The following is a 25,713-nucleotide window of genomic DNA, read 5'->3' on the forward strand; positions in this document are numbered from 1 at the left end:
TTCATGATTCATAAAGTCAGAATTCCCAAAAGTATTCATGGAATGTGAAATTTTATAAATACTACTTCAGAGATCCAATGCAGGATGCAATGGTTTGTTCAGGCTGAAGCACTCTCTCTTCATCTCCACTTACCAATTCCTTCCTATTCTCCAAAATCCCAGTCAAATACTACCATGTACATTGACTTTGGGAGTTTCATTTTAATATTCTCAGTTCAGACTAAATTCTGCTGGCTCTGTACAACTAAAACAAATCAGTTCTTATGCCTCAACGTATCTCTTTATACATTTTTCTCTATAACATAATAAGTTACAATAGTCCTTAGATGGCAGTAATCATTCATTTTGTTACCCCCTCACCTAAAACTCAGCACGATGAAAAACAGCTCTAAATTAAACCATTTATTAGCAGTTAATCTGGAGACAAAATACAAAATATATCAAGTCAAAGAATTAGTTGATAATTAAAGAATTTGAGAGAAAGGAATAAATTATCTGAGGGTAATAAAAATCATTTTGAAACAACTCAATTTAAAAATTTTACATGTTCATGTATTTTGAGAGCCTCTATACACTTCTCTCATTAAATATAGAATAAGGGGGGGGGGGTGCCTCGTTAGCTCAGTCACTTAAGTGTCTGACTTCGGCCTGGGTCATGATCTCACAGTTTGTGGGTTCAAGCCCCGCATCGGGCTCTGTGCTAACAGCTCAGAGCCTGGAACCTGCTTCAGATTCTGTGTCTCCCTCTCTCTCTCTGCCCCTCCCTCCCCCCCATGCTTTGTCTCTGTCTCTCAAAAATAAATAAACGTTGAAAAAAACTTTTTTAAATATAAAATAAGGAAGTCAGTTACGTATTGGAGGGAAAAATTACACTTAAGTAATTTTTAAAAACATTTAAAATATAATAAAAATACTTTGGTATCCACCGCAGATCAAATTAAGAAAGGGATATTAGATTTCACTTTAGCAGGAATGAATGTTCCAAAGTAAACAACTCAAAGAAACAACAAAAGCTAAAAGAGAATACAAATGACCCCATTTTCATTCTCTACACCAAGACTATCTTTACGATGAGTTAAAAAACCTCAACTACTAGCAACCTTGGACTTTTATATCCAACTATGTGACATTATGGTATATGGTCTAAAATCTGTAATTACTGCTGTTTTCAAATAAACAAGTCTTTATCCTATTTATTCAGATATTTCTAAAGTATACCTACAATAATCTAACAGCTTAAACAAAAAACAGTTCTCATTTACAGTGTTAAATAGCCACAGGGTAAAAAAACAACTGATTGCTGTTCTCAGTAGATTCACAAGTAAACGTATCAGACCAATGGCTCCCTAAACAGCCATTCTTCCTTTATACTTTACTTGTAAAGTATCTAAAGAAAACATATTGGAAAAGAGGAATAAATGGAACATATCAGACAAGAAATAGAATGAGAAGGCAACTGATTTCTCAAACATTTTTAAGTCACATAAGTTAAAAGAGAGAGAAAAATAGTAAACAACAGAAGTTTAAAATAATAGAAGTTAGTCTAAATAGGATATAATAAGATGCCAAGCCATAAACAATTGAAAGATGAAAAGTAGAATTTAGGTTAATACCAAGAGCTTAGCAGAGAGAAGCTTCCCACAGTTAGTAAGAGAATTGTTTTCATTCTACTACTAATTCCACTCCTCTGACTACAAAAGACAGTTTTACTTAACTAAGCCAAAACAGAATGACAAACTAAATAAAGTTCATATTAGTCCAGTATGACAGCTTTGCTCTTGCTCTTATTATTCCAACAAATTAATAAGTTTATGCATTTTGTGTATGCTTTGAAAAAGACAAAGAATTACAGACCTATAAAGCCATACCTTTTCTTATATTTTTCCTCAAAATAATGCAGTCTCAGTTATGCAAATATGCAATATTTAATAGTTGATACTTGGAAGCTGAAGGAAATCAAACTGGGGCACAAAACCCAATACACAGAAAAATTACAAAATATTAATATCCCCAGAAACAGTTTTCAAAAAGAAAAATCCTATAAAGGTATATACATCTCTTCCAAACAATACTGTACTATGACATAACAAGTTATTGTTTCCCGTTGCCAGTAGATGGTGCTAATATCCACATGTGAGCACTGTGAGCTATTGTGCTAAATAAAGATGGCCTTTCCAATAAGGGCATTCACAGAATCCCATAGTTTAGCTTGCTAGAGTTTGAAGTACATTCCAAACATCATTTCATCTCTCAAATTAAAATAAAATAAAGCAAAGATTATAACATTTTTTCTCACTATTAAAACCTTAAAAAAGAAAACAGTAAAAAATACTGTCTTTAAACAAGTATCATTTTTTATATTTAAGAGTCTGAAAAGACAGAGATATTGCCTGTATTTCCAGAATCCAAAACAATAAGAGCCAACAAAAGACAGCCTAGATTTGAATCCTGGCCCAAACTACTAGATATCTATGACACCTTGGGCAAGTGACTTAACCCATCTTGCCTCAGTTACATCATCTGAAAAATGAGAATAAAATTGTACCTATCTCACAAGGTTCTTGTAAGGTTTAAAGGAGTAATATATACAAAGCAATAAGAAAAGTGTCTAGGACATAGTGAATACTACATCAGCAGCTGTTATTGTTTTACAGCCAATAACAATGCTCATTAGCAGAATAAAATATAAATATTCATATAATAAATTATACAGCATGAGAAGGAATGAACGACCACATGAGTAAACACATGTAAATCTTAGTAACATAATGTTGAGTGAAAACAAAAAAACAAGTCCCAGAGAACTATATACAGTGCAATACCCCATTTTAAAATAGGGCCCAAAACAAGTAAAACTAAAAACTTACTGTGTAGATAATCATATGTATGATACGCTTTTTAGAAAAGTAAGATAAACACAAACATAGAGGTTATATGTAGGAAAAGTGCAGAGAAATGGGATAGGGGAAAAGAAACATACGTAAATTATTGGTAAAGTCCAGTTCTTAGGTTGGGTGCGATACAACAGAAATGTAAAATAATTAACTACCATGAGAAATGATTTGCCATTATCTAGCAGAGTTTAAGAATCACTTTCCCTGTAACTCAATAAATCTACTCTTAAGCAAATACCAAGAGAAAACCTTGCTCATGTGCCAGTAAGTACATACAAGAATGTTCTTGACAACACTGTAATGGGGGGGGAAAAGACTGGAAACAAGTCTCTGTCAACAGAGGAATAGATGAATAAACTATGACAGTTAATTCTAGTATGCTATACAGTGAAAATTAATAAATTACAACCATATACAATAAGATCGGATCTCAGGAACAGAGGCTGACCAAAAACAGCAAGTCACTAAAAAATACACACATATGGGGGCACCTGGGTGGCTCAGTCGGTTAAGCACCCGTCTTCAGCTCAGGTCATGATCTCACGGTTCGTGAGTTCAAGTCCCATGCGGAGCTCTCTGCTGTCAGCACAGAGCCTGCTTTGGATCCTCTATACTCCTCTCTCTCTACACCTCACCTGTTTGTATGCTGTCTCTCTCTCTCTGTCAAAAATAAATATATTAAAAAGAATACAAACGTATTATTCCATATATAATACTTTCAAAAACTATAGTTTAGGGATATACACATATGCTAAAAGTACACAAAAAAGTAAAGGAATGATAAGCACAAAATTAAGGCTAATGGTTACCTCTGAGAAAGGAAGAAAGGAAACGGGATCAGGCAGGTGTTGGGGGGTTGCATACAAGGGACATTAAAACTAACAGCAAGGGTTTGGGGAAGATGGTGGCACCAGTGTCTGCACAGATTTAGAACTCTTCAACACCCAACATAAAAACGGGGCAACTAGAAGGCAAAACCAAAATCCCATCTTCAACACTTAAAATAAAACTATGTGACAAGGTATCCCTTCAAATCCCAAAATGCAAACGGGCAGAGACAATTCACCAACACCCACAAGACCTATATTGTTTGGCAGAAAGAAGAATGCAGTAGGTGGCAACTAATGGACCCAAGAACAAAACAACTCTAAAATAGTTCATGAGTATTCACTAGAAAGCACAACAGGCCCATCTGGAAACAACAACAGCTGAAACTGGGAGATATTCTGGCATTCTCCAAAACCAGGTGACACAAAGGATCCATAGTAAGAAGGTCTGAAGGGGATGAAGCAATTTAGTCCCCATGAACTTGCAAAACTGATCCACCCAAGCTTTCCCCCAGAATAAGCCCCATGTGAAGAAAACACTGGTGTGGAATCAAAACTGAGCAATACAGAGCAAAAGAAGAAAGAGAAGGTTAAGACCAAACTGGGGAAGGGGAAAAGACAGAAAATCTCAGAAAGCAGGTCTTCATCTTTTGAACACTATAAAAACAACAGAAGCAGGAGATCTATGAAGTCAGAAAATGTTTCCTGAATTCCACCTTATCCTAAAAGTTTAAGAAACCTAATTCAACATAAAATGCCCAATGGAAAAGTATCAAGGTCAAATCACACACAAGTTTATTATAAGAAAGAAAAGCAGAATAAATCCCTATAGACAATGAAAGCACTCAGGAAAATGTGTCCACCAAACAGATCAAAACTGTAACCCACTATTTCAAAACAAGCTAAAGACATGAAGAAAACTGATACAACACATAAAAGAAAAACATCAGATTTAGAAAAAGTGAGAACTGAAGATATAATCCTTCGGGAAAAAAAAATTTTTTAAAGGAAAAGAAGGGGCGCCTGGGTGGTTCAGTCAGGCGTCCAACTTTGGCTCAGGGTCATGATCTCATAGTTTGCAAGTTTGAACCCCGTGTTGGGCTCTGTGCTAACAGCTCAGAGCCTGGAGCCTGCTTCAGATTCTGTGTGTGTCCCTCTCTCTCTGCCCCTCCCCTGCTCACACTCTGTCTCTCTCCCTCTCAAAAATAAATAAACATTAAAAAAAATTTTTTTAAGGAAAAGAAATCACCTCATTAATGAAAACCAAACCAGAATGAAAACAAAGAGAAATAAATATAACACTACCTTCAAAGAAACAGAAAGGGAAAGGGAAAAACATTTTAAATTTAAAAAAAGATTTAAAAAGTCCACTGATTTAGAAAGACAAAGAGTATATACCAATCATCGGAGTTCCTGAAGAAGAGTACAAATACGAAGTTTGCCAATTAAAAAAAATGTGTACTTACTATAAAGAACATACCACACACCTAAAAATACTGACTCAGAATGACCCACACCAAGACTTATTTTATTTAAATTATTAGGCTTTAATGGAAAAAAATCTTTTGGGCATCTAGAAAAAAAGCATACATGACTTATAAGGGAAAGAAAATTAAATGATTATCAGATTTTATCACATCAATGCTTTATGACACAAGAAAATAGAGTAATACTTTAAAATCCTCAAAGATACATAGTATGATCCAATTATTTTATATCCAGTAATACCCACTTTCAAGTACAAAAGAGACAGACACCAACATACGAAATTCAGTGATGAATCTCCTAGAGAATCAACTTCAAACAACCAAAATTACTAGAGAGACACAGACATAAGGACTGGTAAAAAGCATTAAACATACAATTAGCTGTAAAACTAAGACTGAATGAAGAGTAAGAAGGGAAGAGTTATAGCATGTAATAATTGTAACTATGACAATATAGAATAGTACATCTATTTTAAAAATGGGAATAGAGAAGTATATATGCAAAAATATATATATTTTCAGTAATCACATCACTGGTAGTATTAGTACTGTTACACCAAAGTTATTGTGTATTATGTGTATAATATAATACAGAGTAAAATCAATGAGTAACATTGGAGTTTTCTAATTCTATTATGTCTTGTGCCCTCAAGAAACAAAATTCTTAGTGTGGAAGAAAGGAGATATATATGTAACAGAGAAAAGTTTAATAAAGGCTCTTGAATTTAAATTAGAAATATCAATATGAACTCGAGTAATTTTATCCTTATTTTTCTTAGCTCTGTCCACTGAGAAAGCTTAGAAACAGTAATCAATCCAATAACAATGACTATTTCTACCTCAAATTGTGGTCTTGAAATGACATTTCTCACTAAGAGACACTAGAGCTCCTTAGAGAAATAAGTGATTCCAAAAGAAAAGTAGATCAATCAACCTAATATTAAGTAGCAAGGAGCTAATCAGTCTGATGAGCCAATGTGAAGAAGCTCCCACCAGCCAAAGATGAAATAATCTAAGCCTCAATAATGACAACTACAATTTATTGAAACCTATGAAATACGCTTAAATCCATGAGTTCATAATTACCCAAAAAACAAAAAGCAAAAAAAACTAGTTACCTTTGGAGGATGACAGGGGACCAACTATCATGAAAACTGACAGATAAAGAATCAAGGATTTGTCATGAATACTACAACTGAGTAACTAAATAATAGATTAGTGGGAAATATCTATTTATAATACTATTCCATCTAATACACAAGAGGATAGAATTAGACTATTACCATTCTGCATTTCCCAATTACTTAAAATAGTCATTAAGTGTAAGAGGTCTAATGTCAACAAAAGAGAAAGCAAATCAAGTATTTTGGGCCTCTTATGATCTTGCCAAAGAGATCTAACCTAAATCAGATTTGTATTCTGGATCAATCTACCAATTTTCAGGAAACACAGAGAATACAGGAATATAATGATCTGTACCATCAGTATGCAATCAGCACATTCCAGACTTTAGAAAACTCTGCATGCCAAATGGCATGGTTCTTCAAGAAACAAATTATAAGGAAAAAAAAAGGAATGGAGAGGGAACCTATAAAACAAAAGTGACTTAAGAGACCTCAAATATTTTAATAGGCAAGACTAAATTATAGTGTCTATGGATGAAGATTTGGATGACAAAATTATAAAAATATACAAGGAAGTGATTACCTTAAACTCAGGACAATGGTGTTCTACTGTAATGGTTATATAAGGTGGGAAAATCATTGTGATTAGAACATGGGACACACATAAGAGACTTCTAGAATGGACGGATAGCAAAGCTTTATTTCTTGACTTGGCTAGTGGTTTCAAGGTTATACTTTATAATAATTCATTAGGTTAAATATTTGTTTTTTGTGGTGTTGAAGTCAGACCCTGCCATTCACCAATTCTCTAAGCCTCAATTTCTTCCAATATAAAATTGGGATAATAAAAGATTCGAGGTTAACAAATAATTAAATATTATTCTACTAATTCACTATATAAAAATGCATTTCTTACTTTCCATTTCTAACACACCTTTTCATTTAATCCAAGAAAGAGTACATTTATAGGCAAGTAATTTTTTAAAGGTTTGTATTTATTTTTATATTTTTAAAATTTTTTAAATGTTTTATATATTTTTGAGAGAGATGGAGAGAGAGCAGGGGAGGGGCAGAGACAGGGAGACATAGAATCTGAAGCAGGCTCCAGGCTCCGAGCTGTCAGCACAGAGCTGGGACGAGGGACTTGAACTCACAAACCGTGAGATCATGACCTGAGCCAAACTCAGATACTTAACCAAGTGAGCCACCCAGGTGCCCATGGGACATATATATATTTTTAATGATAGAATATTAAAGGAAAAGCATCTAAAAGGCGGGGGGGCTTCACAGCATAAAGACCGAAGCCAGATGGCCCATGGAGAGAGAAGGATTTCAAGACTCGTGACTTCAAAATCTGTTGCCAGGTTAGCGGTTACTCCCTGCAAGAGCTATCAGAAGGTGTAAATCCAGGAGTGGCGAGCCCGGCATCACCGGGATCAATACTCTCCTACAACTGTAATCAGACTCCCCACAAATGTCAAGGTTTATTTATTTTTGAGACAGCACGAGCAGGGGAGGAGCAGAAACAGACATAGACAGACTCAAAAGCAGGCTCCAGGCTCTGAGCTGTCAACAGAGTCCGATGTGGGGCTTGAACTCACAAACTGTGAGATCATGACCTGAGCTGAAGTTGGACGCTCAACCAACTGAGCCACCCAGGCACCCCAGACAAGTAAGTTTATTTCATTTAAGGGATCAAAAAATCAAGATCTGTACTTCCTTGCTACTCAATTACAGAAATGCCTTATAATATAACAATACACAGTAGTCCATTTCTTTAGCAATATATTTACTGAACCAAGAAAAGTAATTATCATATAGTTTACAAAACAAAGTCTCTGCTCTGAGAAGCTATTATTTTAGTGGAATGAGACAGACCAACATAAAAAGAAATAAACAGATAATATGTCAGATAATAATTAGTCTAAGGAGAAAAATAAAGAAGGATGATGTGGTTTAGTTAGTTAAGCATCTGACTTCTGCTCAGGTCATAACCTCATAGTTCGTGGATTCGAGCCTTACATTGGGCTCTGCACTGTGAGTGCAGAGTGTGCTTGGGATTCTCTCTCCCCCTCAAAATAAATAAATAATTTAGGAAGGAAGGAAGGAAGGAAGGAAGGAAGGAAGGAAGGAAGGAAGGAAGGAAGGAAGGAAGGAAGATGTGATAGTCAAGAGAGAGGAGGTGTTATTTCAGTCAGGGAAGCCTCTCTGAAAAAGAAAATATGAGCCTTCCAGGGAAATAGCATTACAAAGAGAAGACTGCAAGCACAAAGGCACTGAGGTAGAAAAACACCTTATGTTCAAGAAATGGCATAACCAATGTGGCTAGAACAGACTGAACAGGAGGACTGTGGAAAGATTACATCAGAAAGAATGAAAGAGAAGATTATAGAGTTTTATGGGCCATGGTAGTTTTAGATTTTGTTCTTTTTTTTTTCCTTTAGTAGAGAGAAAGGGAGGGTGTGCAAGCAGGGAAAAGGGGCAGAGGGAGAGGGAAAGGGAGGGAAAGGGAGAGAAAGAGAGAGAATTTTAAGCAGATTCCATGTTTAGTGTAGTGCTTAACACAGGGCTCCATCCCATGACCCTGGGATCATGACCTGAGCCAAAATCAAAAGTGGAACGCTCAACAAACTGAGCCACCCAGGTCCCCTAGATTTTGTTCTTTTTTTTTTTTTTTTTTTTAATTTTTTTTTTCAACGTTTATTTATTTTTGGGACAGAGAGAGACAGAGCATGAACAGGGGAGGGGCAGAGAGAGGGAGACATAGAATGGGAAACAGGCTCCAGGCTCTGAGCCATCAGCCCAGAGCCTGACGCGGGGCTCGAACTCACGGACCGCGAGATCGTGACCTGGCTGAAGCCGGACGCTTAACCGACTGCGCCACCCAGGCGCCCCCCCTAGATTTTGTTCTTAATCGGATAAGAAACTACTGAGCATAAGAGTAATATGTTCTAACTTATTTTTAAATAATCATTTTGTCCATGCAAGAAAGAATGGTGGTTAGTACACAGGAGCAGAAGTGGAAGTGACAGTAAGAGTCAGATTCCGGATATCCTACTTTTTATATAGCTTTAACATCTTCACACATTAAAAAATTGTAATAAATGCTATTCCAATATCTTTTTAAAATATTGTTATAGAAAGAAAAGTCCTTGAGAAAGCCTTTTAAAACATATAGCAATATCCTCTAGGTCCATCCATGTTGTTGTAAATGACAATATCTCATTCTTTTTTACAGCTAATATTCCACTATATATATATGGCATATCTTCTTTATCCACCCATCTATGGATGGACACTTCAGTTGCTTCCATATCTTGGCTATTATAAATAATGCTGCAATAAACATAAAAATGGATGTATCTTTTTGTTTTCTTTGGGTAAATATACCTGATAGTGGAATTGCTAGATCATATGGTAATTCTATTTTTAATTTTTGAAGAACCTCCACACTGTTTTCCACAGTGGCTGCACCAATTTGCATTCCTACCAAAAGTGCATGAGGGTTCCTTTTTCTTCACATCCTTGCCAGCACTTGTTTCTTGTGTTTTTCATTTTAGACATTCTGACAGCACAAAGTGATATCTCATTATAGTTTTGATTTGCATTTCCCTGATAATTAGTGATGTTAAACATGGACCTAGATGGTATAAAGCTAAATAAATAAGTCAGCCAAAGAAAGACAAATACATCACGGTTTCACTTATATGTAGAATATAAGAAACAAAACAAAGGGGGGGAAAAAAGAGAGATAAACAGGGTACCTGGGTGGCTCAGTCCGTTAAGCATCTGACTTCGGTTCAGGTCATGATCTCACAATTTGTGAGTCTGAGTCCCACATCAGGTGAGCTTGAGCCCTGCTTCAGGTGAGTACAAGCCCTACTTTGGGTGAGCCCCACTTCTTTCCCTCTCTCTCCCTCCCCCGCCCCCCCCACCCCTTGTGGGGCTCTCTCTCTGTCCCTCGCTCACTTGCACTCTCTCAAAAAAAAAAAAAAAAAAAAAGGAGAACAAAAACACTCTTTAATACAGAGAACAAACTGCTGATTGCCAAATGGCAGGTGGGTAGGGAGATGGGTGAAATAGGTGAATGGGATTAAGAGTACACTTAACTTAATGAGCAATGAGTAATGTATAGAATTGTTGAAACATTACATTGTGCCCCTAAAATTAATATAACACTGTATGTTCACCATACTTCAATTTAAAAAAAAAAAGAAAAAAAAACCCATAGAAGTGAAAGACTATACTTTAAGAGATGGTTAAACAAAATCTCTGAGATAGGGGCACCTGGCTGGCTCAGTTGGTAAAGCATGCAACTCCTGATGTCAGGGTCATGAGTTCGAGCCCCATGTTGGTGGTAGAGTTTAGTTAAAAAAACAACAACAACAAAAAAACCCAAATCTATGAGAACCAGTGGCTGTTAAATGTCAAGCCTCTAAAATCAAATTTCCTGGTTTTGATCCTAGCTCAATCACTTACTAAGTATGTAAATTTTAGCAAAGTTTCTCTATGCACTAGTTTTCTCACTTGTCAAATGCAAAAAATAATGGCTACCTTATAGGACCCTTATGATTAAATATGAATATAAAGAATTTAGCTGACATATAGTGAACATCAGTAAATATTAGCTATCACATTTATCATTCTACTCCTACTTGTTTCCACTGCCACAGGTTCCCATTATTACTTCTTCCCATTGCTACTACTGTTTTATTTTATTTTTTAATTTTTTTTAATGTTTATTTTTGAGAGAGAGAGAGAGAGAGAGAGAGAGAGAGCGCGCGCGCACATGAAGGGGAGAGGCAGAGAGAGAGGGAGACACAGTCTGAAGTAGGCTCCAGGCTCTGAGCAGTCAGCACAGAGCCCGATGCAAGGCTTGAACCCACGAACTGTCACATCATGACCTGAGTCAAAAGCAGATGCTTAAAGACTGAGTCACCCAGGCACCTCACTACTATTTATAATGTTCCCTTTTATCACTGATTACATATTCATTTGAAATTTATCAAAATAAAAGTGAACTTTTAAGTGTTCCTAATATTATATATTTGATATGGCTTTTAGTTAAAAGTATAGTTTTTGCTTCAGATATATCAAAGCACTCTGCTTTGTATTATACTTCTTTTTAGCTTGATGAATCAATCTTCTTAAGGATAACTGAATTTGGATTTGCAAGAATCCAAAGCAAATCCTGCTAACATTTTTTTCTTCAGAACTAAATTAAAAACAAAGTTAGTGTTAAATCTCTTAAGACTCTGAAAAATTCAACAGGAATAAGACAAGAACAATGATTATATATGAATCATAATCACTTGGAACTTCTTGCGTAGTTGGTCACATTCTTGATTTTATCCTATTGGACATCTATGTGTTTGAGTTAGTTAGACAAACTGTTTGGGGCCAAATATCTGATGCCCTTTCATATCTGAAAAGCTTCCCCTAAAGACACATAAGACAATGGTAACAATACTTGCCTCTGGGAGAGGATAAAAGAGAAGGGTGAGAGACAAACTTTGTACTTAAAACAACTGGCTTTATTTGAGTTCCTTCCTTTGTACATGCATTAACTTTTCAAGAACATAAAATATTTTTTAAAGAAAAAACTTTCACTTACTAATAATTTACAGAACAAAGTTAACAATGTCTCATAGTTCACCATAATGGCAGCTTACCAGATCGAAGATGCCAGTAATATATTAGTGTTGTTTGCAAGAAACCTCAACGGAGGCTCCGCAAGCAATACACAGGATAAAATTCCTCCACCAAAGCAATGGAGCATAGCAGTGAACCAGCTTGAAAGAGGATTCTTCCATGCCACTGCCACGGCTCCTGAAATGGTAAAGTAAAAATGCGGTCTGAGATAGTTGTATATTAAACAAATCCTGAGGTACTGGTGTCACTAAAGAAATAAACTTCTTAATTTCATAACTTTCAAAAACTATTACTCATGGGTATGACAATCACGATCATCATAAACTCTAAGCATTTTGTTATGACAGAGGTAATCTGAAGCACCTTTAAAATACTCTGTCCAGCTCCTACTACCAGTTTCCTAATCACACATTATTATAAACAATCTCCCTATCTACTCTTTCCTTTCATTCCCAGCCCTACTGTAGGTACTTCCAGTTCTATATCAAAGCAATATATTAAGAAAAATTTATATCTTAAGCACTTTAGCAAATAAAAGCTGAAATAAATAATCTAAGCTTTTAACATGACTGGCTAGAAACAGAATAAAATAAACCTAGAGGTGAAAGGCTGATGAGGAACAGGTATACACATCATCTTAAAATGTCTCCTAACAAATAACTTATTAATTACAGAAGGAAATAATAACTTTAGAGTGGAGAAACCTTGCAGACATCACTGTAAACAAACAGTATAAGGTGACTCCCAAGATGATGCACTAAGAACACATCTTTGCTTCTACAGTATTTCTACAAAAATATATAACCTGAACTAATGCAATCAGACACACCCAAATTGAGGGCTCTTCTGGAAAAAATAAAACAAAACAAAACAAAAAACTGGCCTATATTTTAACAATGTTGAAGTCAAGAAATACCAAAAATAAGGCTGATGAAATGCTCCAGATTAAATAACATTAAAGAGACAACAACTAAATGCATGTGTATTCTAGATCACATCCTGGAATGGGAAAGAATATTTATAAATGAACTTTGGGATAACTAATGAAATCTAAATATGGGCTGTGGCTTACATAAATAATAGTGTCATAGCACTGTTAAACTTTCTGAAAGTTTTTTTTTAATGTTCATTTATTTTTGAGAGAGAGAGAGAAAGAGGGAGAGAGAGAGAGGAGGGGCAGAGAGAGAGAGGGAGACATTGTATCTGTAGCAGACTCCAGGCTTTGAGCTGTCAGCACAGAGTCCAACATGGGGCTCAAACCAATAAACAGTGAGATCATGACCTGAGCCGCAGTCGATGCTTAACCGACTGAGCCACCCAGGTGATCCAGCACTGTTAAACTTTCTGACTTTCATAACTAAACTGCAGTTTTTAATATCAACACACTTAAGTAATTTGAAGTAACTGGGCAAGTGCTTCCAATTTACATTCAAGTGGTTTTGAGAAAATAATACATATAAATAAAAACATTCAGAGAGAGAGATGCTAAAGTACAAACTTCTAGTTGTAAGATGAATAAGTTCTAGGGATCTGATGTATACCACAGCAACTATAGTTAATACTGCATTGTACACTTGAAACTTGCTAAGACAGTAGACCTTAAGTCACAACTAAAAAAAAAAAAATTTAAGTTATTTAAATATTGTGAGATGATGGATGTACTAATTAACTTGACTGTGAAAATCATTTAACAATTCATATGCACATCAAACCATAAAACTGTACACTTTAAATATATACAATTTTGTCAACTGTACCTCAATAAAGCTGGCAAAAATTAAATAAATGGGGCAAAATGTAAGTGGTTGGTGAATCTGGGTAAAGTGCTTTACATGCACTTATATGTCAAAAAGAAAATCATATGTATATAAACAATACGTACAATAAAAAATAATTTACGGGGGGAAACAGAAAACCATATATTTCTATTAGTACATATACATGCAACTAATACATAAAGTAAGGTCTGCAAGAACATATAACCAAAATACTCACTGTTGTTATCTCTTAGGAAAAGGCCCATTTATGCAAAAACAAACAACAAAAACAAAACTACACAAATGTATATGTTGAGTTCAGTAGGGTAACATCATCATACTTGAATTAACATGGAAATCACCCATATGTGCTCAGGAAAAATAAAAGGAGGAAATAAAAGTCAATTAGTGCAACCCACCATTCCACATAACAAAATGTGCCCAGGAGTGCAAATGAGTTGGCAGATGGGCATTTTCTGTGCTGTACACATCCTGTCAAGTGAAGTGATGCCAAGGTTTTATGATATGCAACTGGTGATAACTCAAGAAATGGTGACCTGTTCCAATCTGGAAGAAAAATCAGTTATGAGAAATGTACTAAAAGGCAGGACATCAATCTTCAGTGTAGCAATTTCCTCTAAACCTAAGAATTTTCAAGAATTATTTTAATGCATGATCATGCTATCTTTACAGCCAAACCCTATGTCAGATGTAATACTACTGTCTCTAATATGTATATATAATCTTCCTGGATATGTGTATCGGCACTAGTGCCCCACACAGTGGTAAGTGATTACAACATTGGTCAGTCAGCCTAATAAATGGGTATAATCTTATCATTTGGTCAGTGGTCACTAGCTTCCATACTGCATCATCTTCACATTAAAAAGCAATATAGACTGCTTAAGAGTATGGACTCTAGAGTGTAATTGCTCAGGTATAAATCCTGGCACCAGCACTTAATCTTTGTGTGAACTCAACAAGTTGTTTTCCTACATCTTGAAAAAAAATACACACACACACACACACACACACGAAAGAGGAAAAGAAATAAAGTAATCTACATCACAGGGTTGCTATAAGGATCCACTAAGGATCAACTACAAGTGAGTACTTTTAAATCACTTAGAACGGGGGTCTGGCACATAGTAAGCAATAAGTATTAGCTTATCGCTATTACCACATAAGTAAAAGTAAAAGCCAAATTACCCTTTCCTTTCTACTTTTCCCATTCCATCATATTACTATCTTGAGAGGTGACAACTTCAAGACTTCTTTTTTTCTATGCTAATTTACACATACACACCACTTTCCCCCTTACTCTTAACTCTCTCCCAACCCTACTGTGTGTGTGTGTGTGTGTGTGTGTGTGTGTCCCTATTTCTCTCACAGGCATACCCTGTGAGCTCTAGCAACACATTCTGGAAATGGGAGTTCTAACTGCAAGAAAGCTGTAACAAAGCTAAACAAGCCGATCATAGCACAGTCACTATGAAGATCACATTCCAAGGTAATTAATTACTTCTGATAAACATACAATAAGGAATACTCACTGCTATCTGTCCTCTGTTTTCCTTATATTATTCTAATGAAGACTTAGCATTACCTACATCCATCTGATACCACTCACTGGCTTAGCCAAATTCAAATATATTCAGGTTTTCCTTTGACCATTACAACAATCCGAATCAAATGTACTAAATGCTTTCACACAAATGATTCATTCATGTAATATTCATTTCTGATTAAGTCTGTCAAAATAACTTTCCTGTTTCCTCAACTGTCACATTTTATTCTTTCCTCTTAAGACATATCACATTCTAGATTGTTTCTGTTAGCTCCATTATAAAGTTCTTACCTGTTAAAATTCTAAGAGACTTTAATGCAGAGTAGGTACCCTATAAATGTTTACTGTATGACAGAAAAATGTATGTGAAACATTTCAACAGTTCAAGTATTATGATTTTACTACCATTAATTTCCCTTTGTATTGTCATAAGTCAAAGAAGCAGCTGAAACACCAGTTTTGACCAGTTTCATGACCTCTTGGTAGGAACACTAAACCCTCTTGGCTTAAGTTTCAACTTCCATTAAATGAGAATAATTCATAACTTATAAGGATTTAAAATAAGAAAATATAGATCAAAACACATATTTACTACCTAGTACATTGGCAGACACTTGCTGATTTATCTGCTGAATGGACTGATCACTACCAGCAGAGAAAGTAAGCAAAATGCAGCCTTTGGGCTGCTTTTATTCTCTGAGCCCAAGGTATAATTTTTTGAGTTCTTATTGAAAGGCTGAAAAGAAAATGACATACCACAGCCCTTAAAAAAGTACTTATATCCCTAAGAGACTTAAATCAGGAAAACTAAGATTTCATTAGAGCAAAACAGAAAGGAGAAGAACAGAATTGAAGGGTCTCCCTCAGATCAGTCTTTTTTGCCTAATTTTCAAAATTATGTCAATTAGAGGGGCGCCTGGGTGGTGCAGTCGGTTAAGCGTCCGACTTCAGCCAGGTCACGATCTCGCGGTCCGGGAGTTCCAGCCCCGCGTCGGGCTCTGGGCTGATGGCTCAGAGCCTGGAGCCTGTTTCCGACTCTGTGTCTCCCTCTCTCTCTGCCCCTCCCCCGTTCATGCTCTGTCTCTCTCTGTCCCAAAAATAAATAAACGTTGAAAAAAAAATTAAAATTATGTCAATTAGAAAAATTTCTCTAATTCAAATAGCCCTTTCTTTAATTTTTTTAAATGTTTATTTATTTTTGACAGAGAGAGAAGAGAGAGAGAGAGAGAGAGAGAGAGAGCAAGCGAGCACGAATGGGGGAGGGACAGAGAGAGAGGGAGATACTGAATCCGAAACAGGCTCCAGGCTCTGAGCTGTCAGCAGAGCCCAACAAGGGACTTGAACTCACAGACAGCGAGATCATGACCTGAGCCAAAGTCGGACATTCAACCAACTGAGCCACCCAGGCACCTCTCAAATAGCCGTTTCTATAAAGTTCTCTTGCATACACACACTATGGACACACATTTTAAGTATGAGACAATCTTACAACAAATTTCTTTTTTTTTTTTTTAATTTTTAAATGTTTTTATTTTTGAGAAGGAAAGACAGAGCATTAACAGGGGAGGAACAGAGAGAGAGAGACACAGAATCTGAAGCAGGCTCCAGGCTCTGAGCTGTCAGCACAGAGCCCAATGTGGGGCTCAAATCCACCAGCCATGAGATCTTGACCTGAGCCAAAGTCGGATGCTTGACCGACTGAGCCGCCCAGGCGCCCCTCTTATGACAAATTTCTTTAGGTGTTATGTTCCTTTGTATATGTTATTTCAGTACCAGAATTAGTTTATTGTAAAGTTAAACTGTGAAAATCCAGAAGTTAACCAGAAACAGCTTGTGTATCTTTAGAACATATAAGTAATTTTCAGTAGGAGAAAAATAATAGGATATCTTTAATTTCTTCTCAGTTAAAAAATTTTTTTAATGTTTATTATTGAGAGACAGAGAGAGACAGAGCACAAGCATGAGAGGGGCAGAGAGAAGAGGAGACACAGAATCTGAAGCAGGTTCCAGGCCCTGAGCTGTCAGCACAGAGCCCGATGCAGGGCTCAAACCCACAAACAGGGAGATTATGACCTGAGCCGAAGTTGGACACCAAATGACCAAGCCACCCAGGTGCCCCAGTTTCTTCTCAGTTTTAAAACGAAGATGTATTCTTTTAGCTAAGAAACAAGCTGTGTTAACTAGGATATGTTATTTTATTTTTAACATGTTGACACTGAAAGGACAAAAACATTTTCTGTCCTACCTTAAGATGTTTGTGATATGCTATCAATAGAATTATTTTCCCCAAAACTTAGCAAAATTTGTCACATTGAGACCTGACTCTAATTCAAAGTATATCAGTTTTGAAGCACTCATAATCACTTACGGGCTTTAAAATCAAAATACTTTTCATCATGAAATGAAAGCTAGAAAATAAAGGTGCCTGGGTAGCTCAGTCGGTTGAGTGTCCAAATTCAGCCCAGGTCATGATCTCGCAGTCTGTGAGTTTGAGCCCCGCGTAGGGCTCTGTGCTGACAGCTTGGAGCCTGGAGCCTACTTCTGATTCTGTGTCTCCCTCTCTCTCTGCCCCTCCCCTCTTGTGCTCTATCAAAAATAAATAAACATTAAAAATTTTTTTTAAAAAAAGCTAGAAAATAAAGTCATGTTCTACTTTCAGTTTTGGATCAAGTTTGAATCATAGTGGGCCAAGTAAATCCATAGACTCACCTTGTAGTTCTTTAATGTATAACTATGACAGAGCTGGCAACTGACACAATCCCCATATTAATCCTCTGATCCAGGAGTAAGGATCATTATGGTAGGAACATTCAAGTAGAAGCCCCCAGAGTTTCTTCCCTTCGTCAAGGTATTTAAAAAAATTTTTTTTAACATTTATTATTGAGAGACCGAGAGAGACAGAGCATGAGCATGGGAGGGGCAGAGAGGAGGAGACACAGAATCTGAAGCAGGCTCCAGGCTCTGAGCTGTCAGCACAGAGCCCAACTCGGGGCTCGAACTCATGGACTGCAAGATCATGACCTGAGTGGAAGTCAGACGCTTAACCAACTGAGCCACCCAGGCAGCCCATATTTTTAAAAAGCAGTACTACAGAGGGGCGCCTGGGTGGCTCAGTCAGTTAAGAGTCCCGACTCTTGGTTTCTGCTCAGGTCATGATCTCATGGTTTATGAGTTCAAGCCCCACATCGGGCTCCACAGAGTCAGTGGGATTCTCTCTCACTCTCTCTCTCTCTTTCTCTGCCCCTCCCCTGCTTCTGCTCTCTCTCTCTCAAAATAAATAAATAAACTTAAAAAAAAAGGCAATACCACAAACATGGTTGCCATAATCAAAAACATCAAAGATGAAAACGTGGTGACAGCTATCACATCCCATTTAACTTGTCTATTTGGTCTATACATAAGCAGATGGATCTTGGAGAATGACTGTGGATTATCATAAATGTAGACAGGTAGTGACTCCAGTTGCAACTGGTATTCAAGATGCAGTATTTTTACTGGAACAAATCAACATAATCCCTATAACCTGGTAAGCAAGTCCTTTTTCTCCATATTAATTTGCAAAGAATTCCAGAAACATTTTGCTTTTATCTGGCTAGGTAAACAGTATATTATCACAGTCTTGCCTTAGGTCTATGTCAACTCTCCTGCTCTCCAACAAAGTCCAGAAATTTTGATCATGTTGAGAATCCACATAACATCACACTGGCCCACTACACTGATGACTGGATCTATGGGCAGGAAATAGCCAATAGTTTAAATATTTTAATATAACATATGCAAAACAGAAGGTAGGAAGTTAAACTCCATTGCTAGGATTCTGTACTAGTCAGAGTCCAGTCAGGAAAGAGAAAATACACAGTTATTTTAACAGAGAGAATTTACTATAAAGACATAATTATAAAATTGTTAACTAGATTGTTGAAAATGTAAAAAGTAAATACTATAGTATCACAGAGGTATCAACTAGAAAAAGTAGTTTACTGCTGCTGGGGAAACAAAGGATTAAAATTATTAAAACATAGAAGCTTGAACAAAGATCTCTTTAGAGCTAAAACTGAGACTCCTAAGAAGGGAACACCGCTCAGCTGGTCTTCTAGTCCAGCCTACTCACTGCACAGATAAAATACTGGGTTTTAAGTTCTTATCCCAAGCTACGGACAGAGTTTTAACACAGGTCTCCTGATTTTATGAGCTCTTTCTACCACACCACACTCTGGCCTATAATTTATGTTAGGTCAATCAAATATTCTTTCACTTAAAAATTATTAAAAATATTTAAGTAAGACTCTTTAAACTAATAGAAGTAAATTATAAACTGTCATTTCTGAAACATGCTTTTTCCATCCCACACTGGGCAGAACATATTTTGGCTTTGTACAGCATAACATAACAAAAAGGGCTTTTGGAGTATCATGAATGTTCTATTTTTATCTGGATGCTGATTAAATAGATGTGTTCATTTTGGAAATTCATTGAGCTGTACATTTATGATTTTTGTACTTTTCTGTATGTTTTTATGTGTGGATTCATAAAGATAGCAAAACAATGTTGCCACCTTTACAGAATCCTTAGAACTGACAAATTCTTGATACATGAATCCTTTCATCTCCCACAAATTAGAAGAAGGAACACTAATAAGCTTTATTCCTGGATTTAATTCCTGAAAGCAAAGGAAAACCTCATTGGTGATAAGGAAATGACAGAAATCATGGGAGAAAATAACCATGTCAAATGAAAGCTTATTAAGAAATTGCTAAATATTGAGAAACCAGAAACATTAAATGGACCTGCAAAAAGAGAGCACAGAATATTTGAGAACTTTGGAATTAGCTGAAGAACTAGCTCCATAATTTATTAACCTATGTGATTTAAATAAAGTTATTTTATTCCTGTAAGTGTATTCCTCATCTGTAAAATGAGTTCAATAATACCTACCTTAAAAGGATGTTTGAGGATTACAATCAAGATACTAAAATGCTTTTGCATGTATCTGAAATGAATATTATGATCGTATAGGAAGGTAGTGCAACCTTATGTGACACTATCAAAAAAAAAAAAAGACGACGACGACAACAGCACAGCTGAGTTCCTTTAGGGCTACAAGAGCATCTTTCATCTTGGTATCCTCAACATCTAAAATACTGCCTGATATGCAGTGGAGTTTCAGTGAATATTTACTTAACTGAACTCCCTGTGATTTGAGAGAGATGAGCAAAACAGCAGTAGGAGAATTAAGAGTAAAATAAAAGATTTTGTGTGTAAAAATCAAGTACAAATAATTGTAGATTAAATTTTCACGAAGTCTTACAGAAAAGAGTAACTGGGTATGAATGTATGATTGAAGAAATGTGTTTATTTTAATGAAGATTTAAATAAGAAAAGAGACCGAGAAGGCAGATTAAAAATGTAAGAGAAGAAGGGCACCTGGGTGGCTCAGTCGGTTGAGTGTCCAACTGTGGCTCAGGTCATGATCTCAAGGCTTGTGAGTTCGAGCCCTGCCTCCGGGTCTGTGATGACAGCTCAGAGCCTGAAGCCTGCTTTGGATTCTGGATCTCCCATTCTCTCTGTTCCTCCCCCACTCACACTCTGTCTCTCTCAAAAATATATAAACGCTAAAAAAAAATTTTTTTAACGTAAGATAAGAGAAATAAAATTTCTGCTAAATGGTTTCTAAGAGCCCTCACAGCACCGTTTTCAAACTTCTAATAAAATACCCAGGAAAGTGGAAAACAAACAAAATCTATCCTACTAGCAAAACTTAAAACTATAGATAATCAGACACCAGGGTTTAGGAAGAACTAAAATTTAATTATTTGACAAATGGAGGTATATTAAGAAATTTTAAAAATCCAATTTACTAAATACCCTGATGTCTTTGCTTGAAGCACAAGTCACATGGAAAAGGAGAGGAAAACCATCAACCTTCCTTGGGTTTGAAGACCTACAACCTGAACCAAACAAAAAAGGGATGCTATCCTTATCCACACCACAGAAAGAAAAAGTTAATCCCCTTTACCCTCTTGTCTCCACTAGCATTTTAAAAGATCTAGGTAGAGACATAAAAGATGTAAATGGTAGGAAAGTGAGGAGTGAGGTATTAGCAGTGGTAGAGTACATCCCAAAAAGTCAAGAGTCTGAAGGAGTAACATGCTCGAGAAAATAAAGATAAGAAGAATCCTGGTACTACATAGGTGAATTGCAGTTTTATTGTACCATAGGTCTGAGTTCTAGAGAATCAGGCAATAAGGGATAAAAAAAGTTTCCAATTAAGTAAAAATTTATATGAAGTATTGGCAAATCAAAATCCCTAATGAGTTAAAATAATACCTCAAACAAGTACAGTTTATTCCAAGAATGTAAGGATGATTCATTTTTTTAAGTTTTTATTTTTATTTATTTATTTTTAGTAATCTCTACACCCAAATGGGGCTTGAACTCACAACCCTGAGATCAAGTCGCACACTCTTCTAAGTCAACCAGCCAGGCACCCCAATTCATCATTTAAAAAAATGTATTACAATTCAAATCAGAAAAAAAAAATGATCAGCTCAATAAGTGGAAATACAAATTGTCAATAAACTTGAGAAGCACAAACTCAGTAACCATGAGAGATGCAAATGAAAACTATTTTCCTGATCATCAGAATGACAACATATTTTAAAAAATGGTAATAGTGAATAATGCGGAAGATACAGGCAGTCTAACACACTTCTGGTAAATGCTTAAATAGAAGCACTCCTTTGTATGAATTCTATCATTTTTACCTGTTTACAAGTACTGGTACTGGAATATAAAATATTTTGGGGGTGCCTGGGTGGTCCAACTCTTGATTTCAGCTCAGGTCATGGTCTCACCGGTTTGTGAGTTAGAGCCCTGTGTCGGGCTCTGTGCTGACAGTGCGGAGCCTGTTTGGGATCCTCCCTCTCCCTCTCTCTGCCCCTCCCCTATTCGCTCTGTCTCTCTCTCAAAAATAAAAATAAACTTTGGAGCAGGTGAATGGCTGAGGGAGAGCTGACCACAAACAAGCAAGAAGGAATCTGGGGTGGGTGATCAAACTGTATCTTGACAATGGTGGTAGGTACATATCTGTGCTTATCCAAAATCATAGAATTTTATATTTAAAAGCGTAAGTATAATATACATAATTTAAACCTTTAAAAAGTCAGACTTGAGGGGCGCCTGGTTGGCTCAGTCAGTGAAGCGGCTGACTTTGGCTCAGGTCATGACCTCATGGTTTGTGGGTTCAAGCCCTGCATTGGGCTCTGTGCTGACACTTCAGAGCCTGGAGCCTATTTCGGATTCTGTGTCTCCCTGTCTCTGCCCCTCCCCCGCTTGCACTGTCTCTCTCAAAAATAAACAAACACTAAAAAAAAATTTTAATGGGGTGTCTGGGTGGCTCAGTCAGTTAAGCATCCAACTTCGGCTCAAGTCATGATCTTACCGTTGGTGAGTTCGAGCCCCATGTCAGGCTCTGTGCTGACAGCTCAGAGCCTGAAGCCTGCTTCAGATTCTGTGTGTGTCTCTCTCTCTGCCCCTCCCCCCACCCCCTCCCCCACGCGGGCGCATGCAGACACACACAACACACTCTCTCTCTCTTTCAAAAATAAATAAAAAAACTTTTTAAGTAAGACTTGAAAAAAATTCTTCAAGACCTCAAAGAGCTTTTATTTATGTGAGTTACAGGATTGTTAACTGAGAAAATTCTACAGTACTTATGTACTCATTTTAAAAATAATAAATGTACATGTTAACATAAATTATGTACTCTTTATGAAAAATAACTGTTTTCCAAAGCAAAAAACATTTAGTGAGAAAAGTCACACTGTTTTATATGTTAGCAAATCCCTTTTAATGTCTGGCCTCAAATAGAAAACAGCTGGACTCTCATATCTGCTTCTGAATTCAATCTGCTAGAGTATCGCTGGTCATGTATGTAGCCTCTGGAAAACCCCACTGTACACTTGTGAGAAAAATAGTATAACAAAGACAAAGAACATCTGCGTGTTGTTATGAAAACGATTTTGATCTGGAAGTGTGAGGAACCCCAGGGTTCCTGGACCACACTTTGAGAAGGTGATTTAGCCTACACGAGAAAATTTCAACTCGTGGATGTGACATAATAATATAATTCTTTTCAAATCAAGGAAACCGTTTCTTATGCAGGCTATCTGTCCTGATTTAATGCAATATTCACCTTATCCAGGTCAAAACCTCTAACGAACAATGATTCTGACTGAGCTACAGACATCAAGGCAAATGAGGAATATTTCTGAGACCAAACAGTTTTAAAAACCACACACAGACAACAGTAGAAGGTACAGCATCACCTCAAGCCCTCCCTCATGAACTCTACAGGACCAGGCAGCATGAGCGGGCAGAAAGGAGAAAAAGAAGATAAATGCCTGACCACAAAGAAAGAAGAGATCCATAAAACGAAAAGGCCGGTAGAATGGCTGCAAGAGTAAAGCAATATAGGAGCAAACATCTCCTGAATGTAAAATACAAGAAAGGAAATACTGCTCCTTGATCGTATAGACTTCAAAAAAGACTCAAAATCCTGTATTAAGACAATACCCCCAGGCTACAGAGAGTGAAACTATGCGAAATGACTCTGGTACGAGGTCACTCACACGACGGAAAATGGGAATCCACTCTCTTCCAGCAATCACTTTGTCCAGCAAGATGACAGAGCGCTGCGTTAAGGGGAATACTGGTGTGCCTGCCCGAGGCTCTTTAAGTGTCGATACAACTTTCATGACTGCGGAACAGTCCATTAACTACTCATTATCCCAAGCGACCAAGTGCCACACGCTGTTTCAGGGAGCTCCGTCCCCAGGTGACTTTTAAATACCGTACTTTCCAAGGAGATGGCGGCACCGCCGAGAGACCGCGCACATCCTGGGCGGACGCAAGTCGTACCCGGGCTCCCAAATGCGGCAGCGGCTGCCCTGTCACCCGCCCCCGGCGCGGCGTTGCGGACCCTACGTCGCGCCTCCTTTGACGAGTACCGGGGTCACCACCCTTCCCGGCCTCAGTTTCCCCATCTGCGCTCGAGGGGTCAGGCGGATCGGCTCTCGCCTCCCCTCCAGCTCGGCTATAGGACTCTGGGACAGCGGCAGCTCGGCCGTTCAGCCGTCCTCTTCGCGAGAGGTCCCCTGAGGGGGCCGGTCTGCTACTCCCCGCACTCACCCGGCTGACGCTTCAGCGCCATCACAGACACCAGGTAGTGAGCGATGTCAAAAAAGGGGAACATAGACGTGCGAGAAAAGGCAAGGGTCAGCTCATCCCACGGAGAGTCCATGACGACGACGGACCCCGGCAGCCTAAGCAAACCCGGCGACGGGTTCCTGCCTGGCGCGGCGAGGGGTGGGGGCAGGGGGCCGCCGCAGACGCGCGCCCTCCCGCGCGACCAGAAGGAGCCTGCGCGTGCGCCCTGGGACCCGGCGCCGACGCGCTTTGGGGCGGAGCCGCGTGTCCTGGGAGCGAGCGGGCGGGGCGAGCGGGCGGGCGGGCGGGGCGAGCGGGGCGGGCGGGGCGGGGCGAGCAGCTTCCCGGCTGTTCCTGCGGGGCAGGGCCTGGTTCTCCGGGTAGGGAAGGGTCTGGCTCCGTCGTGCTGGGGGGTGTGCCAGATCCAGCAGAATAGGCAGATGAATGTAACATACATAATGAATTAAAAAATACATGACTCATGTTAACATTTAGCACATTTATTCTTTTAAAGCGAAAACGTAAAGAACTATTTAAAAATTTTATAATTTTGGTAAATGTGACTCATGTAAAGTTTTGACTCTTGGGTCCTCAAGACATTTTTTTAAGTTCAATTTTTTAAGGGTTTAAGTTACATACATTTATTCACCCTTTTTAATACAAAGTTCTCTTATTTTTTAGAAATATGTGCAGTCGGAAGGGGAGACGTTGAGAATCAGATTAATTTATCTAAATTGGTATTCACCTAACATTTCTCAAGCGACTATAATGTGCAAGTCACAACGTGATTTAGTGGAGATACAAAAAAGAATACAATAATATCCTGCCCTCAGTAAGCTTGTGTTTTCTCAAGAGAGATTTAAAAAACATTTTTTAAGGACACAATTTGTACAAAGCTGCTAGGTAGAACTATCGGTGCCACGCTAGGGCAGTTCTGAGAAGAGGACGACTATTTCAGGGAAGTGATAAGGTGTACTGACCTTTAAAGGCTAGAGGAAAGACGGACGGAGGTATTTTGGCGAGACTACAAAGTGAGAAATGAGGTTGGAAAAGAACTCCTTGAACAGCATACCATAAACTATGCGGTTTGGCTTCAGAGTCTAAGCTCTAGATCACCACATTATGCTCAGACAAATCAGAGCCAGAATCCAGTCTCTTAACTGTTACACTAAACGGATTTTTCCCTTTTTGATGGAGG

At 37.7% G+C, this 25,713-nt stretch overlaps 1 protein-coding gene across 3 annotated transcripts in view; it reads right to left on the bottom strand.

Annotated features, from left to right (window-relative positions):
• TMEM38B (transmembrane protein 38B) overlaps positions 1–24,751 on the bottom strand; it is a 53,236-nt gene extending 28,485 nt beyond the window's left edge. Inside the window, exons 1-3 of one of the 3 annotated variants that reach the window (XM_015077225.3) lie at positions 24,498–24,638; positions 14,161–14,308; positions 12,005–12,161 (exon numbers count right to left, since the gene is read on the bottom strand). In XM_015077225.3, the coding sequence (XP_014932711.1) occupies positions 12,005–12,161; positions 14,161–14,170 (167 nt within the window). In that variant the 5' untranslated portion in view covers positions 14,171–14,308; positions 24,498–24,638. Of the gene's footprint in view, positions 1–12,004; positions 12,162–14,160; positions 14,309–24,497 lie in introns of all 3 variants that reach the window. The other 2 variants (XR_008291055.1, XM_015077224.3) reach the window with 2 other exon arrangements.
• Between the last annotated feature and the right edge of the window lie 962 nt (positions 24,752–25,713).

Source organism: Acinonyx jubatus, chromosome D4 (genome assembly GCF_027475565.1).
Source record: "Acinonyx jubatus isolate Ajub_Pintada_27869175 chromosome D4, VMU_Ajub_asm_v1.0, whole genome shotgun sequence".
Taxonomy (NCBI): Eukaryota; Metazoa; Chordata; class Mammalia; order Carnivora; family Felidae; genus Acinonyx; species Acinonyx jubatus.